The sequence below is a fragment of the Furipterus horrens genome, unplaced genomic scaffold (assembly GCF_987537825.1).
Source record: "Furipterus horrens unplaced genomic scaffold, mFurHor1.1.pri manual_scaffold_2, whole genome shotgun sequence".
In the NCBI taxonomy this organism is placed as follows: domain Eukaryota; kingdom Metazoa; phylum Chordata; class Mammalia; order Chiroptera; family Furipteridae; genus Furipterus; species Furipterus horrens.
Genome location: NW_028327172.1, coordinates 4,891,804 through 4,909,964, shown reverse-complemented (window position 1 = coordinate 4,909,964; position 18,161 = coordinate 4,891,804). Strand labels below are relative to the sequence as shown.

The 18,161-nt window shown below is 44.1% G+C and overlaps 1 protein-coding gene across 2 annotated transcripts in view; it reads left to right on the top strand.

The window, feature by feature from the left end:
* Positions 1 to 1,139: 1,139 nt before the first annotated feature.
* The window catches only part of PACS1 (phosphofurin acidic cluster sorting protein 1), a 110,033-nt gene continuing 93,011 nt past the window's right edge, over positions 1,140 to 18,161 (top strand). For both annotated transcript variants that reach the window (XM_090258221.1, XM_090258217.1), the window contains exon 1: positions 1,140 to 1,686. In XM_090258221.1, the coding sequence (XP_090114347.1) occupies positions 1,337 to 1,686 (350 nt within the window). In that variant the 5' untranslated portion in view covers positions 1,140 to 1,336. The remainder of the gene's footprint in view (positions 1,687 to 18,161) is intronic.

Genomic DNA, 18,161 nt, shown 5'->3' with positions numbered 1-18,161 from the left:
AAAATAGCCCTTAGCGCCTGGGCTGGGCTGAGGAAGTATAGTGGGCTTGGGAAGTAGGCCAGGTCGGGCCTTCGTAATAGACCTTGTGGTCAGAAGAGTCCAAGTCCTGCCCGGCAGAGAGAGCTCAAAATCTAGATTGTCCTGAGTCTGTGGTCACATGGGTGGTTTCAGTCTTGGGGGGCTTGCTTTCCCCAGGTTCTAGTTCCTGTCCCCAGAAGTCTTCCTGACAGGCTAGACAAGACTGGGCAGCTGGGTTAAAAGGCATTTGTCGAGCACTTCTGCTGCTGTCCCACTGGAGTTGGTGTAAGAGCACGAACAGATGAGCCCGTGTGCAGGAACCTTCAAGATGGATTCTGGAGCGCGAATGTGGGAAGTCCCATGGAGGACGTACTAGCTGAACAAAGCTTTGGGGGAATAGAATTTTAGGTATTTTCTAAGTAGAAGAAACATTCCAAGAGGAAGAAATTGAGAGCAGCGGTGGCGGGCCTTGGGCCTCTGTAATGGTTCTTTGGGAGAATGGGGCTCTAGGGACAGAAAAGGGATGGTTCCAGAAGGGCGAGGGCTCAGCTTTATAATCCATCTTTGCCAAGGGCCTTTCGGACTAGGTCCCTGAGCTCCCCCTCGCTACACTGGAGAGAAGCAGGGGCGGAAACTCCACGGCCCTTGGGCTCCGTAGTGGCAGAGGGCCCGAACAAAGCCCGGGGCCGCTGCGTGCGGGGGCCAGGTCCGCGGTGGGAAGGCGGGCTGGGACGGGCAGCGGGCTTTGCCTGGGCTCCGCGGACCCGAGGGGGCTGAGGCGCGCTCCCGCGGCAACAACCCCCCCCCCCCACGCCGTCCGGGGCCGCGCCCCGGAAAAGCGGGGTTTCCGCCGGCCTGGCCTCTGCGGCAAGAGGACAACGGGGGAGGGGAGGACCGCTCCCGGCAGCGGCGGACTCGAGGGGAGGGGCAGGCCGGCGCGCGCTGGCGGCTGACCCCGCTCTAGTGAGCGAGGGGCGCGCGCCCACAGACCGGCCGGGGCGAGCGTGAGCCCAGGCCCCGCCCCTCGGCGCTGGGTGGGGCCCGTGCAAGGCAGGGCTCCCCCCGCCCCTTCCCGGACACGCCCACCCAGTGTCTCGGCGGCGCGAGCCGCAACAGGCAGCGGCGGCCGAGCGCGAGGACTGCGCGCCGTGAGGCCCCGCGCCTGCGTGCAGCCTCTCGCTCGCTCGCGCGCTCAGGCGGGCGGGCTGAGGAGACGAGTCGAGCCCTCGCCGCTGCTGCCGCCGAGGAAAAACCTGGGAGTCCGCTTGGCGTCGCCTCGATTCCCGTAACCCCCGCGCCCCTCACCCCCGGCCGCGCCATGGCGGAACGCGGAGGGGTGGGCGGTGGTCCCGGAGGTGCCGGGGGCGGCAGCGGCCAGCGGGGCTCTGGGGTCGCCCAGTCTCCGCAGCAGCAGCCAACGCCGCAGCAGCCAACGCCGCAGCAGCCAACGCCCCCCAAGCTGGCCCAGGCCACCTCGTCGTCCTCGTCCACCTCGGCGGCGGCCGCCTCCTCCTCGTCTTCGTCCACCTCCACCTCCATGGCCGTCGCGGTGGCCTCGGGCTCCGCGCCTCCCGGCGGCCCGGGGGCAGGCCGCACCCCCGCCCCGGTGCAGATGAACCTGTACGCCACCTGGGAGGTGGACCGGAGCTCGTCCAGCTGCGTGCCCAGGTGAGAGGCGGGCGGGGGGGCTGCGGGGCCGGGGCTGGGGTCGGCCCCCGCCTCCCAGTCCTCTCGGCCCCGTCGCCCAGGGGACCCCCCCTCCCGAGGTGCTCCCTCTCTGCGCGGCCCCCGCCTGGCCTCCCCGGACTCCTCCCGCGAAGACCCCGCCCTCTCCCGGCAGCCCCACCTTCCGTCTCGGTCTCGGGCGGGACCACCCGCTGCCCCTCCCGAGCGGGCCTTCGGGATTTTCAGCCCTGGGCCTTCCTCCGGGTGACCGCCTCCGGCCTTCCCGACAGTTTCCCCCGCCGAAGTCATACTTCTGTCCCTGCCGCGCCGGTGCCCACGGGCTGTACATGTTACACCGGTGTGATACAGATCTCCTGATATTGTTATTTCCCAATGTACTCAGCGTGCGCCAACGTCGGCTGTCGCCTCTGCCAGGTGGAGCCCGTATATGAACCCTGGGGGCCTCTAGTTAGTCGTCAGCTCACAAGTTCCTTTGCACTTCCAGTTTACACACGTTCTGTCGCGGCCTCTGTGGTCCTGTAAGCGTCGTGTGTCTTCAGGTGTGTTTTTCATCCGCTCCTTCCCCCTCCAGGAACCGGCCACCCGTTCTCCTCGCCCGGTCAGGGCTCCAGAAAATGCCTGCCTTGTTCCTAAAGTCAGTCCGTTCCTGTCTGTTGGAGCCGCCTGGGGGCTTTCTCCTTCCATTGAGAAGATTTGCCCGAGTTCGGGATGTTTTCTGCTTCTGTGTTGACAAGGCAGCTCCTTAGGGGCAGTGTGCGGCCTCTTCCAGTTTACCCGGTCCCCGGAGTGGACACGGGGGAGCTGGGGTTGTCCGGGAAGCCCGAGACGTGCCTGGAGGTGATCTTGTCACCACGAGCTGATTCTGCTGCCTTGGCGTCTTGGGCTCACTTTTTTCTCCGTCAGCCCAGCCTTGGGCACATGGATGTGGAAGGGCGGTGGGGGGTGTGGTTCCACCCACCCTCAACTCTTTTTCTTTTCTCCACCCTTTATTTTGAATTATTTCATGCATACAAAATTGTATCTATATGTATATGTCCTAGATAGGCTATTAAAAAATGATGACAGGTACATCTCTAGCCTTGACTCAGCTTAAGAAATAGAACATTACCAATTACGGGGAAGCCCTCAGGGTGCCCCTTCCTGACCACATTCCCTTCCTCCCCCGTTATTCCGAATTGTGTGTTTATCATGTCCCTGGTCTTTTAACGCTAGTTTTATTATATATGTGCATCTCTAATGTTTTTAAATTTTGAATGTTTTTGGAGTTTACGTAAATGCTATTATATTCTTTGTGTTCTGTGACCTATTTTAGTGTGAGGTGTTTTTTTTAAACCTAGATTTGTGAGAATCAACACTGTTTTATGGTAACTGTAGTTAAATATTTTCTCTAATGGATGGAATTTCATTGTACGCATGTGTCATGATTCTCCTTTTGATGAACATTTGGGTCGTTTCCTGTTTGTTAACGTCAGCAGTCATGCTGTAAATATTTTTTGTCCGGGACTCCGGGTGTTCCTTGCAAGTTTCTTTTGGTTGTCCTTGATATGTAGGGTGGAATTGTGTTTGCAGGGTATACATCTGGAACTTCTTAGGATAACACTAGTTTGTTTTCCATTCGCTCCCCTCTACTCTTCAGGTGCTTTGTGTTTCAGCATTCGTTTTTACCTGCTTACACTTCCTTTTCTTTTCTGCTCCTCCTTTAGGGCAATCAGGAGCCATGTTAGTTTAGTTTGCTTTGGCCAGCACCCTAGCACAACACCCAACGCAAGTGGGAGTTTAATGTTTGATTCTGTTCCTCTCTTGGTCCTAAGCAGGCCTCTCTTTATACAGGCTCATCTCTAGATGAAGTATTCTAATCAACATCTTTGAAATGCAAAAGCACAGTACCTTTCCCACATGGACTTGCCCAGTCTTCCTTCACATCTGTCTCTGTGTTTGGTGACGTTCAGGCCGCTGCAGCTGCCTTCTCTAGCTTGTTAGGTTGGAAGGCGTGAGCTGACTGGCCAGAAGCTGCTGTGCAACGGGAGTTGTGTGTGTGTGTGTGTGTGTGTGTGTGTGTGGTGTGTAAGTAAAACCACTGATTGCTGTTGATTTTAGGTCTGCTCCATTAGTCACTGAAAAGTCCTCGTTTATTATCCCAAGAAACAGCCAGGCATCGTGTTCAAATCGGTCATTGTTATGTTAACTTGGTGTGAGAGGCTTAGGCCGGCTTGTTTTCACCTGCAGGGAGTACGCAGCCTGTCCTGTCTACTGACCAATCCTTGCTATCCTCGATTGTCTGTTCTGCTCTGACTTTGTGTTCCAGCCCTCTCCATGTGCCTCCTGGCTCCTTGCGGAGCACTTGTGCTCTTCGGAGCATGCTGTTTTATCTGCGGGATGGAAAATAACACCCTGTGGGGGAAATGGCTTGCTCTTGGTCCCGTGAATTATTAGAGTCGTCTGGTTAATTTGAGGTCTCCTTAGGGTACTTGTTCATGTTGTTTAGAATATATTGGCAGTGTGCCCTCTGTATATAGTTTAAGACTAACATTCTTGTCTCATGTAACTTGAGACACAAACATGAGATATATGCTCTTAAGACATGTAAACATGATTGTGATATAAGACTGTTATGGGAATCAGTCTTGTGAAATATGATTATCTAGGGCAGAGAAGAGAGTTGAAAAGTTGAATGTTAGGGTGATCACGCTCCTTTTCTTGCTCTCTATAGAAATATAATTTGCTTTTGAAAAAAAACTTCCCTGTTATTAGATATTTAAATAAAGATGAGCGATGAGCATTGTAGTTGTCCCTCAGGTAGGTACTCAGCTCTTTTTCAATCTTTACCTGAGCGGGGGGATGTGTGTGTGTGTATATATATATATATATATATTTTTCTTTTTTTTAAAGAGAGAAAAAATGGGGAGGGATGGGGGGAGAGAGAGACATCAGTGTGTGAGAAATACATTGATTGGTTGCCAGACACCCAACCAGGGACCTGGCCCACAACCCAAGCATGTGCCCTGACGGGGAATCGAACTGACAACCTTTTGGTTCACAGGCCAACACTCAATCCACTGAGCCACACCAGCCAGGTGGAATTCACAGCTTTCAAGTTGGCATTGTTTTCCTGCCATACTAAGGAGTACTTCTCTACTGTGTATGGGCCATGACATGGATAGTGGTGTGGCGCCATTGTAGGCACCATGTGGCGTGTTGTTTGATGTTAAAGAAAGGGTTTTAGAGTCTCATATTGATTCCTTCTCTTGGGTTTGTATATGAAGTTTTCCCTGATGTTGTTTTATGTTTTTGAATTGCTTACGTAGGAGTGGCAAAAAAAATTACTAAATTATTATTAAAATTTTATTAGATTTCACAAGTGTACAGCATTTCCTCAGTGGCACAAAACTATTATGAGACAAAATGTGCTCTGCTGTATTACTCACAAACTATATCACATTTGTCTTTGAACAAAGCACATTTGCATATCCTTATCTCTATATATACTTAGGGAAGGAGTTCAGTAGTTATTAGTCATATTTCTCCTTAGATCACTTTTTTTTTAAAGTAGGTACTAAAGTTAAGCCTTATTATATACAAGTGTTAGAGCCAAAGGAGGTGGCCATGACTAAGCTGGCACGACTGGACTCCAGGCATGTTTCATGAAGGCACATGGGAGCAGTTGCCCCTGTAACCACAAAAGCACTAGGCAAGCCAGGCTATAGTGCTCTGTGTTCTTACTGCTCTGTGTATGCTAGGCCAGACTCTTCCACACCTTAGTTTTTTTCATCCATTGACTGGGAATACTCTTATTTACTATCCATTCTAAGATGTGGGTAAAATATTCAATAAATATACTGTATAATAGGAGCTGTAGTGCCGTAGGAGAAAGTACCTGGATAATAGCTATAAAGTGAATGTAATTGATCAAATAAGAGAGACCTGGTGAAATTTTTGTTATTTCTCTAGCATTAAAAGTCTTAAAAGCATATTTGTATCTTAGAAGATTTGAATTTCACATTGTAAGTGTTGTAATAGGATATCCACTCTGGTGGGGTAATATTATCCATCCTCCCTGTGGAAGCTCAGATTCCTTAAGACAGAAAGAGAATGACTTTCACAGAGTCCGTTTCACATGTATTGATTTACAGATCTTTTGGACACACTAATGGTTGTGTGATTTCCTTTTAAACTAGTTTTCAGTTTCTGAGCTGAGCCAGTGAGCTGCCGCTCTTCCTGCCCGTGCTTGCCCGGGTGTGCACGAGGGAGGCGCAGGTCAGAAGGTGTGTGGGCTGTGTCTTTTCACTGCTTTGCCCCAGGAGGCTTTGTCCTGTTTGGGCCTGGACTTGAAGGTGGTGGGTCCTCTGAAATTTGGAGTCAGCTTGGCTTGCACCTGCAGCATCACATTCTGGAAGTACTTCGGGAACCCAGGGTAGATGGAATGATTTCAAGAGCTTGTCTTTTACCAGTTGGGGTTCGGGGTGGTATTAAGGGCTCTTGAGAAAAGACAGGGTTTGAAGTTGGTCTTAAATCATCTTTCAGAGGCCCATTGGGCTGGAACTGAGCAAGGTGGTTCTAGATTGGCAAGCACTGGCAGAATCCTCCTTCTCTAGGCCTCATTAGAAGAATAACCAGCAACGCTTCTGAGGGCGTTAGAAAACCCAAGCAAGATGTGCCTGGCTACCAACTCTAGAGTGTTTCCCGCTTACTGCTGTTCACAGGCCAGTTGGGAAGCCTGCTGGGCCTGCATTTCCTACTGTCTCATTACAAACCAAGGAACAGCTGTAGCCACAGCTCAGAGAACCACTTAGGCGGGCGCCCAGCGGGCCTCTGCCTTGGGTAGCGCAGAAGAGGTGAGTAAATGGTGATACGTTGTTACTTAGCTTATATATCTTCTAGAGAACACTTCCTTAAACATTCCATTTGACGTTCAATTATGTCTTTAGGTCTTAAGCTGTTTTATCTTTAAAGCTGTGCTGTCTAATACAATATCCACTAGCTGCATGTGGCTATTTTGTGCAAGCCAAACGAGACACTGGTCACATCTGGCTAGTGGCTTTCATACTGGATAGGGCAGATTTGGAACATTTCCAGGACCAGAGAAATTTCTGTTGGGTTGGCCAAAAAGTCCATTACGGTTTTTTTTTTTTTTCGTAAAATAAAAAACACATTTTTTATTTTTACCAATAACTATATTGATTTGGATATTTGAGTATGTCGGCTCTCTCCCGCTATTGGCTTCTAGTGGGGAGAAGCCAGGGGTGCTGCTAAATATCTCCCAATGCATAAGACGCCTCACAGCAGAGAGTTATTTGGTCAAAATGTCAATAGTACCAAGAAACTTTGCAAACCATTTTTGACATTTTTAATCAGTCACCTCACCTTCTCCATACCCTGCACAAGTCACTTATTTTTGCACTTCAGTTGTGTTTTTACCTTTCTTGAAATAATAAAGCATGATACGCTGAAAATGTTGCATATCCTCTTCCATCTTCAGTATTAAAATGACTGCACAAAAATTCACCAATTTTGATAAGTTTTCTTTTTTTAATGCACGTTGATAATGACAGCTGTCACAATACAGTCTTAAAAAAATTGTTTCGAATGAGGTTAAAGACAACTAAACATTATTGGAGCCATTGTAAGGAAAAACCAAACAAACCTTTTGGCCAACCCAATATTAGTTTTAGGGAGAAAATTTTCTTAAGTATGGCATTTCTAGTATTAATATTTATGGTTTCTCCTTATTCATTTAGTTAAAATGAATACTTTGATTCTTTTCCAGATTGTTTTAAAATGCCTCCCTCACTGTGGTTGGGTTGAAGTTTTGATTCCCTAAAAGGGCACATACCTAGGTTGTGGGTTTCATCCCCAGTTGGTCACAGACAGGAAGCAACACACTGATGTTTCTCCCATCGATGTTTCTCCTCTCCCACACCTCCTCCTCTTTCTAAAATCAGTAAACATATCCTTGGGTGAGGATTAAATAAATACATACATAAAATGCCTCTCTCTTTTGCTATTTCAAGGGCTCGTTAGTTTTCTTTTGCTAGTTTTTTCCCTCTAAACAGTGCTACCTTCTAGTCTGCTCTCTCCTTCCCGGAGGCAGTTTGCTTCCTGGTGCCCCCCTGCCATTTGTTTCTCATATTTTTAGATTTTAATCAATATCCATTGAGAAAACCGCCTGGAGATACTAACTTAAAATGGTGTTTAGATGGTAGGATTATGTGTGATGCTAATTTTTGTCCTTATATATTATTTGATGGTTTATAAACTTGCTACCAAAAACATATATTACAGAAAATACCAGTAAATGTTGTTTTTAAAATACATACTTAAAAATGCATGTTGACACTACTCAATTGTACACCTCAAAGGAGTGAACGTTACGAATTTTATATCACAATAAAGCTGTAAAAAATGTACATATTGATTGGATGAAAAAATGTGGGGACTAAAATTTCACTCCACTCATGACCTTTCTTGGTTCTAGGATTGCTTGTTCATTTTTATTGATAGCAAAAATGATGACTGGAGAACATTCTAAAACATTGCTTCCTTGTGGTGGGGTAGTATTGATAACAGTACATTTATGTATTTAATGTTTGTGTAGATTCTTTCAGAGTGTAAAGTACACTGAAGGCCAGAATAGCTGAGTTTAGTTCTAGCCTCACCAATTACTCTGAGCCTGAATACTGTTCTTCCTCTTTTCTCATGGAAGTCATGCTCCTGTGAACTCCCGGACTCACCTGTATCTCAGTCCGCCTCTCAGCACTCTCAGTCCTTCTCGTTCCATAAACGCAGGGCTGGGTAATAATAGTCCACAGATTATTTTGGCAAAAAAATTTTTAGAACTCTGATGTGCATCTTAGAAATCAAAGTTTTGTGTGTGACCTGATCCAGTTATAGATAGATGTGAAAGGAGGGATGTTTTAAAACTCTCTTCCTATTACAATACCCATTCCTCTCTTTGTAGACTTCAAAACTCCTCCCAATGAGTCTGCATCTCAAAATGTTATTGTGAACAAGATTTCCCCCAGGTAACATTTTGGATATAATTGGCATATTAACTGTCCCAGAGGAAGTTTAGACTGGCTATTGTGCTTAGATACAGGCAGGTGGTTTTTCTTTCCAAAGCAGTTTGTGTGTTTGTGTCTGTCTGTCTTGAGTTTTATTTTGTTCTTCTTTTCATAGGTGAGATAGTGTTTTTAAAAGAAAAAAAAATATTTAATCCTCACCTAAGGACACTTTTTTCATTGCTTTTAGCTTCAGGATTTAGAGTAGCTTCTTCCTGTTTGATGGCACCTCTCAAACGTCTTGCGCTCTGCTGTTTGCAGTTCTGCCCAACCTCTGCTGCTGGTCTCCTCCCTGAAGGCAACCCGGGCAGCAGTTCAGTCACTCCGTCTTCATAGTCTTCCCAGTTCATTCCTTTAGCAGATGTTTCTGGATCAACTGGTATGTGCCACAGACATTTGATTCCATGAAGTAGACATTCTAGTGGGTGAAGAGAAGAGACACTATAAAATAACTTAATAATGCTTTGACTAAAACGTCTTTGACTTAGCAGATAGTTCCCGGTGTGGCGGCTCAGTCCTGTGTCTCTGCCGGCATCTCTCAAGCTCTCCCAGGCTCAGCAGCTCCAGGCAGGCGGGCGAGGCACTTGCTAGGCTCTCTACCTCGAGGCTCTGTCCCGAGATCATCATGTGGCAGGCTCCTGAGTATCATTAAGGTCATCATCATTCAGTTGACCTGCCACCTTGAAAACTAACCGCATCTGCTGAGTCCATTCTGGGAATTTATACAATAAATCTTCACAACTAGTTATTATCATTTAAAATAATCCCATTCATTTGTGTATAATAGTTACTTTGTAGGTGTGTAATAAATACATTTGTCAAATGAACAGTGCCTGTTTATTTATAGTGTTCATTGAGTGGAAATCTATCATGCACAATTCATTTATTTAACAAATTTTTTTAAAAGATTTTTTTTATCTTTAGAGAGAGGGGAAGGGAAGAAGTAAGGGAGAGAAACCTCAATGTGTGGTTGCCTTTCACGTGTCCCCAACTGGGTACCTGGCCCACAACCCAGGCATGTGCCCTGACTGGGAATCGAACCAGTGACCTTTTGGTTCTCAGACTGACGCTCAATCTATTGAGCCACACCAGACAGGGCCATTTAACAAATATTTATTGAGTGTTTCTGTGTGCCAAGCACTGCTCTAGGTGCTGGGGGAACTGGCAGCAAAGGGGTTGACAATGTTCATTCTCTCCTAGTGTACTTGGCTAGTGGAGGGAGACAGAGAATAAACAAGTACTTAGATCCTGGATAAGTAGCCAGGTAGTGAGTAGGGCCGTGATGGAGGGTGGTCGGAGCCTGACTGAGCACTAAGTGAAGGTGCCGCAGCAGTCTTCACAGGTAGGTGCTGGGCTCCCTTTCCCAGAGAGGGAAACCCAGGTCCCGCGAGGTGAGGGCAGTTTTGCAAGGCTACATAGTTCAGAGGTGGGTGGAGCGGGGATTTGTCTTCATGACTCACGATTGTCTGACACCAGCGCTCTTTCTCTGTTTAAACTTGGTGTCCCCCAAGCCCTGTCTGGTTCTCATAGTTGACATACAGCATTTAATATTTTATACTTTTATCACGTTAGAATTATAGAATGCTGTCACTTACCAAATTAGAGACAGCGAGATGCTTCACAGCCTAGTGACTGGGTATCAGTTCCAGTGCCAGTAGCCAGGGTTTTAGTTCTGGCTTGTTTACCATTTGGGTGACTTGGACGAATTATTTCACCTCTAATGCTTCAATTTTCTCATCTATAAAGTGGGCATAATAATTGTCCCTACCCCTCATTTATTATGAGGGTTAAATGAGATTAATAAGTTCAATGCTTATATGGCATGTAGAAAATACTTTAAAATATTACCTATTACTATTATTATTTGTATCTTAATGCTAGTCCAGCTTTTTTGTCTCCTCCGCACCCTCCCCAAACTGCCTTCTTTCTAGAATTAGGGCAATTCTCTCTTAATATTCTGATTTCCTCATTGGGACCATAACAAAGTCTTGAACTCACCTTAGACACAGATCCTGCCAAGCCCCAAGCTTAGTAGACTAGAAAGTCAAAGCAAAATATTTTGGTTCTCTGAAACAGTGGCTGAGTCGGGATCCTGTTTCTACATCCTGCCGGCTTATATGAACGGAAGAGATGGCGCAGGCCCCGCCTGCAAACCACAACTTTGTTTTGAGCCCACTTGACTTGACAGCTTCCCTATTCTGCCTGCTGACTTCTTTAGCTCTGCTTTGGCAGCCAGAAGAGCAACTAAACCGGTTTACGGCGAGCCATTTATCACCAGTAAAAGCTGAGCGACTCCAAGGAAAATTGAGGGTTTAAATAGAGTTGATATTTTTCTCTTGTTTCCTGAAACTTTCCTTTTCATGTCTCAAACGGCAGTAAAACTACTCTACTTCTACAGGAGAAACCTGATTGTACATGTAAGGTCTATCATGAAACATTTGGATCTTTGTATATATGTTAGTTTTCTCCATGAATAACCACCAAGCCTTTGTTTTTCCATTATAGTTGGAAATCTACAAGTATATTTACATGGTTCTGGTTCTTCCTTAAAAATACATAAAGCAGGTGAACCTCTTCTCAAGTGTGGTTAATCATGACGAATGAGGTCCTCACAGTGAACATCAGGGCTTGAAATGAAGATTGTAGACTGGTAGCTGGTGCATAACTGTGATATTTTTAAACTTGGATTTGCTCTTCTAGTTTTGCTTTTGTCTTTGTTTCCCTCCATGGCTATCAATATGCCTTCTTTCTGCCTTGTTGCTTCTAATAATATACCATAGGCTGAAGAACCAGATAATCAAATATGTCAAGAATGAATGGGCTCTGAAATCGAGGGGCTGTAAAATACAGCACAGGGAATACAGTCAATAATATTGCAGGATGTAACTCTGTATGGTGTCAGGTGCGTACTTGAAATATTGGAGGGATCATTGGTAAAGTATATATTGTCAACCACTGTGCAAGAATGAACGGGCTTTGAATATAGGGCTAAGAGTAATGGGCAGTATAAACTGAGAACATGAGAGTCACAGCTGGGGTCTTTTACGGGCAAAGTAGAAACATTTTGCTTGCTTCTTCCTTTGGGTTGCGCGCCAGAGAGCGAGGATTGCTGGTGAGTTTAAGGTCCGGGGTTAATCTTCTAAAGTCCCAGGGAGTGAGGATCTCTGTTGAAGATACAGTTACAGACACTAGTCAGATATGGATTAGGAAGTAAGGCCCTATCTCTTAAGTGGTTGCTTAAATTTTTTTTATTACCTCTGGGCAAGTCACTTTTCCTGATTTTTATTTTTACTTTATTTTATTTATTTTTTTGATTTTGAGAGTACGTGTATTAAAGCTTAGGGAAGAAGGAAAGGCTCAGGCAAGATAAGCAGCAGCAGGAGAGAGCCTAGACGGGGTTGGCCCGGGACGAGCTGCCACTGCCCGTTGCCCCCCTGGTTCCATGTCTTGTGGGGACCCTTAGAGTTTAGGAGAGGGAGGGAGAGGGCGCCACTTTCTGATTTTTAAAAGCGAGGCTACCTTTTTCTGTTGTTGCCTTGTTGATTTGTTATGAAGAGAAACAAAATGTTTGCAAAATGTTTGAGCATCTGTACTCATAGGCATCATTACCTTAACATTCTTGGGTAGTGTCAGTGAAGCTCCGAATATGATGATGTATTTGTAGAGCTATGGTAGGCCTGACTCCCATTAGTCACCGTTTGTATTACTTCACAGGTAGGTTTTGGTCTGGTGCTTTTCAGCTCATCCAGTGGCATGTGGGAGTGTTACCTGCCTTAAGTCTATTGTGTAATAACATTGTCTTATCAAAATGAAATGATGCGGAAAGTAGTCTGCAGCATTCTGTCATCTCTGCCATGCGCCATATTTGATGTGGATAAAAATGAATAAGCAACTCTGGAAACCAAAGTCCTCTGGGAACATAAAAACTCTTGTGGCTATTAATGGATTTAATTGTATTTCCTCTCTGCCACCCAAATGTGCAATAAATTGTTTATGCCGTTGCCTTTAATAGAGAGAATTGTTCATTAACTGTATGTAATATCATTAATGCTTTGTTTTTATTACTTGTAGATAATCCCCTCTATCTTTCCTTAAAAAAACTTATAAAAAGAAATAGCTATAATATTATTAAACATTGCCCATTAATCATTTCGGTTTATTTTTCTCTCCACAGAGAAAAAGGAAAGTATCTCATTGGAGAAACAAAAACTTGGACTGGAAATGGGAAATGTTCTTCTAAACTAAGATTTGGCATAATGTTAGTTTGGTATGCTTTGGCCTGAGGCCAAGTGATATGTTTACTTAATTCTCAGGCAGCCTCACTTATGAACAAATGTATGTCTCACTGTGGTGAGGTGTTATTCTTTTTTTTTAAGGTTTTATTTATTTATTTTAGAGAGAGGGAAGGGAGGGAAAAACAAAGGGAGAGAAACATCAATGTGTGGTTGCCTCTCGCGGGCCCCCAGCTGGGGACCTGGCCCAAAACTCAGGCACGTGCCCCGACTGGGAATCGAACTGGCAATCCTGTGGTTTACAGACCGGCACTCAATCCACTGAGCCACACCAGCCAGGGCAAGGTGTCACCTTATTTGAGTTCATTTAAGAGAAAATTGTATAGACAAATCACTGGGGTGACACTATTTGGATTTTGTTTTGTTTTGTTTGTTTGATGCCCATTCAAGTATTTCCTCCTATTCTTGTATATATCTGGAGGAAATGTATATCAGCTAGTTGCTATAATTTTTTTAAAACCATGAGCCCCAAATGCTTTGGCTTTGAATTTGGTCTCTTATTTGGCTTTACCTCACCATGTGGGTTTGGAAGTAACTTCATTTAGTCAGCAGATACTTACTGAGCATACGTGTCAGTCATCACTTTAGACACTGAGGAGAGAGCAGTCGATAAAACAGACAAAATTCCAGCTTTCCTGAGGGTTACCTTGTAGGGGGCAGGCGGGGTGGCCAGCAAGCGAGTGAGCCAATGTACTAGGGTATGTCAGATGGGGAAAACTAAAGTGGGAAAGGGGGATAAGTAGGGCAGAGAGAGTCGCAGTTTTGAATAAGGTGATCTAGAAGACCTCAGAAGGCGAGCAGTCCTTGTGGAGCACACATTTACGCAAGTCAGTAGAGGAAACAGCAAGTACTGGTAGATTCCAGAAGCATCCAGGAGGCCAGTGGACTGGAGCCAAGTGAATGAGGCGGAGAGTAACAGGGGAGGAAATCAGAGAGGTACACAGGACCAAACCTTTTAGGCTTTGGGGGACTCTGGCTTTGACCTTGAGTAAGATGGGAAGCCAGAGAAGAGGCATGATAATGACTTCTATATTAAAGTAACCACTGGCTGTTGTGTGTAGAATAGCCTGTAAAGAAGGGCAGAGTTGGAGCCAGGGAGACCAGTTGGGAGTACGATGATGTAGTGGGAGCTGATGTTGGCTTGGACCAGGGTCGCAGAGGTGGAGGACATGAGATGTCTTCAGATTCTGGGTATATTTTTAAGACGAAAGAATTTGTTTATGAATTGGATTTGGAGAATGATAGGCGAAAAGGATTTAAGGATGGCTTCAAAGGTCCATTTAACTTACTTTTACAAAATTTTTTTTTTTTACCAAAGAGTTAATTATTATTGTCATCTCTTTATCTTAAGTGACATTATATGAGAAAGAAATCTGTTACAGAACCCTTCAAAGCTCTTGAGAAAGTTTGTTTCTACTTTTGCCATTTGTAATTGATTGAGAATAAATTTCCTTGGAAATACACTGGGTGACAGAATAATCCATAGGTTGGCAAGTGATTGTGTTAAAAATGTAGATAAGTTCTTTTTATGCTGTGGGCCATGCTGTTGCTGTCGGAGCAGCTGAGTCTTAACACCCCTAGTTATTCTGCGGTCATAATTGCTTGGTCTGGTATCTCCTATATGATGCTTACTTGTTTCATGGTTTTGGACGAGGGAGCTCTATTGCAGAAGCCATTAACAACTATACATACTCTTTGTCACTATCCCTGTGAAACTGAAAAGAAAAGTAAAAAACATCTTTTCTGTGTTGTCCTAAATGACTGGTTTGCTACAGTAGACATTCTGTCTGTGCTTCCGAGGAGCTGCTCTGTAAGGAGGAGTCCTGCTGCAGAATGATCTAATTTGTTGTAATCTTGAAGGTGGAGCTATTTTTGAAAGAGAACAGGAAAATAGTGGAGCTCTTTGCTTGTGAGTGCCAAACTGGGTCTAATCGATCTAAAAGGAAAAGAACTCAGATCTTGTAGTTTGAACTCTTATTTTCCTCCTGTTCTGCTCTCTGTCTAGATCAAGTTTATGAAAGGCATGTTTAGGTAATTCCTCTTGAAAATGGCAGCTGGGCTTTTCTTTCTTCTCCCGCCCCTCCCCCCTCCACCTCTTCTCCTTCTCTTCTTTTTAAGGTAAGTATATTACTTACCTTGTGACTTGGATGATGTGAGTAGCATAAAAGAACAGCTACTAAGTTTAGGAATTAGAATTCTCTCTACAGTTCTTTTGATAGGCTGATGGCTTGTAGCTGACTCTCCACACTCTCAGACTTTATGGCCCCTTTTCTATCCTGAAATGAAATTCCCACACAATAAAACTTACCAACATATTTACAACATCTTAATTGTAATATAAAGGAAAAATGAAAAGAGGGCTGTTTGTAATACAATATGTATTTCTAAATGCAAAGTCCCAGAAGACATTTTTAAATGTTCACAGCACATTAGAAACTGTAGCCCGTCAGGTGCTTGCAGGTACACAGAGCTGATCTCTGAACATGACACCCATGAATAGAGACCGATACAGGTGTATTGCGTGGGTGACTCAGATGATATGTGGCAATGCCATCGGTGTGTGATTTTCTAGAATGGTGACTAAATCTTTATCCAGTTCTACACAAAACAAAGTACAGACTTTGCTCTATTTACACAGCAGTGACTTTCTTGGAAAATTTGGTTTACATCAAATGGTGAAAAGCATAGTTAAGATTCAGTGTAAAATCTGTTTAGTTGTAGGCTTAGATAATTATAAACTGCTTTTTATTTACATAAATATGTGCCCTGCAGGACCAAAGGCAGATTTATTATGAATCTAATGAAGATTTGAGATTCAAGGCCCTTCATGTACACTGGCTACGTCCATGGCCCTAAACTGAATTTTTAAAGAAAAATCTTAATTGAAGTTTAATATATACTTAGAAAAGTACACATAGAATAAGTACAGTTGATGAATTTTTACAGATGGACCATATCCATATAACTGGCACCCATAGCAGGAAACAGAACATCACCAGTACCCCAAAGCATTACCTTGCCTCACTTGTAATCACTACCTCTCCCTTCCACCCAAGATAACTAGTATCCTAACTCTAATAGCCTTAGTTTTGCCTGCTTTTGTACTTCATACAATGTACACTCTGGCATCTAACTTCTTTTGCTCAACCTGACGTTTGTGTGGTTCGTCCCCATTGTTGTAGTTGCGGTTTACATGTTCTTGGGTAGCATTGCATGTGTGACTGTGTCACACTTGATTTAACCATTCTGCTGGTGACCACATGCAAGACTTCAGTTTGGGGCTGTTATGAACATGCTGCTGTGAGCATTCTTGTATACATCTCTTGGTGGATGTGGGCACTCTCATGCATTGCGTTTCTTTTTTCTTGAGTTTATAACCAGAAGTGGAGTTGCAGGATTAGGGGGTGTAAGTATGTTCAGCTTAGCAACACGAACAGTTGGTATTCTTTGTCTTGTTATTTTAGTCATTCTGGTTGGAGGTAAAATGGTGTCCCCAGTGGTTTTAATTTGCATTTTCCTTACGATGTTGAGTACCTTTTCATAAACTTATCAGCCATTTGGAATGTTGTCTTTTATGAATTGCATGTTCAGGTCATTGCCCAGTCAATGGATTGAGAAATACCTGGCCTGTTACTGGAATGTAAGTTGTGAGGGAGGAAGGATACTCTGTGCAATTTCAATATGGAATGTATTCAGTGCTCCTAAGATAGTGAATTTCAGTATGATCCCCTCCCCCTTAAGTGTCTGTAGTTAAGTACCTGTAGAGTGCAGATGCTTGCCCTTTTATTTATTTGTTTATTTTTTAGAGAGGGGGAAGGGAGGGAGAAAGAGAGGGGGAGAAAGAGAGGGAGAGAAACATTGAAGCGAACAAGAAACATCGGTTGGTTGCCTCTCACGTTGGTTGCCTCATACGGGCCCTGACCAGGGGACTGAACCCCCAGCTGAGGCATGTGCCCTGACTGGGAATCGAACTGGAGACCTTTAGCTTTGTGGGACCATGCTCAACCAAGTGAGCCACGCTGGTCAGGGCTATACAGATATTTTAGAGGGTCAAGTTGTTCTCTGAGGCTTGTTTCAAAACAATCTTTTTGATGTTGTCTGGTGAGTTCCAAATGTGGAAGGTCATTTGTTTTTGTTTTTTCACCATTACCTTATTCTTCCAACAAAATTGTAATTTTGGTTTATTATTCAGTGTTTTATTATTATAACTATGGAAAGGCAAGTCACTGTTGAGCCATGTAGTAAACTATGATTTTCCTTTTATGGCCAACTTTAGTTTTTCCTAGCATTAATAATTGTCTTTTTAGTTTTGTTTAATAATAGCTAGTATTAACTGGATACATAATATGTACTAGGTGCTGTTGTAATTTCTGTCCATGTGTTAATTTATTTAATTATCAGATAGGTAGGGAGGCTCAGAGAGGTTAGGTAACTTGCCCAAGAAAATCATATAGTAAGAGTTCAAACCCTGGCAGTCTGGCTTCAGAATCTGTGCTCAGAACTGCCATGCTAAATTGTTTTTCTATTAATATATACCTAAACATTTATTTTATTTAAACATTAAACTTAAATGCAGTGAAATGCATAGATCTTGGATTTGTAGTTTGATGAGTTTTGACAAACATATACATTTGTGTAACCAATACCTTAATCAAGATATAGAACATTCTAATCTGTTCCAGTCAAAGCCCACCTCTCATAGGCAGTTACTGTTCTGGTTTGTATCACCATAGATTAAGCACCATTGTCAGTTTTTGAACCTCATATAAAGGGAATCATATAGAATGTATCCTTGCGTTGGCCTTCTTTTGCCAGATTCATCCGTGTTGTGTGTGTTGGTTCATTCCTTTTTATTGTCGAGCAGTATTTCATTGAAGCAGATCCTATAGCTATTTATTCTCCTGTTGATGGACATACAGGTTATTTACAGGTTTTGGCTTTTATGAATAAAGCTGCTGTGAGCATTCTTGTACAAGTCTCTTTATGGACACATTTCCATTTCTTTGGGGGCATATATATAGAAGTGGAATGGTACGTCTTAGTGTAGGTGTACGTTTAACTTTTAAGAAACTATCGATTTACCAGAAATGGTTGTATCAGTTTACATTCC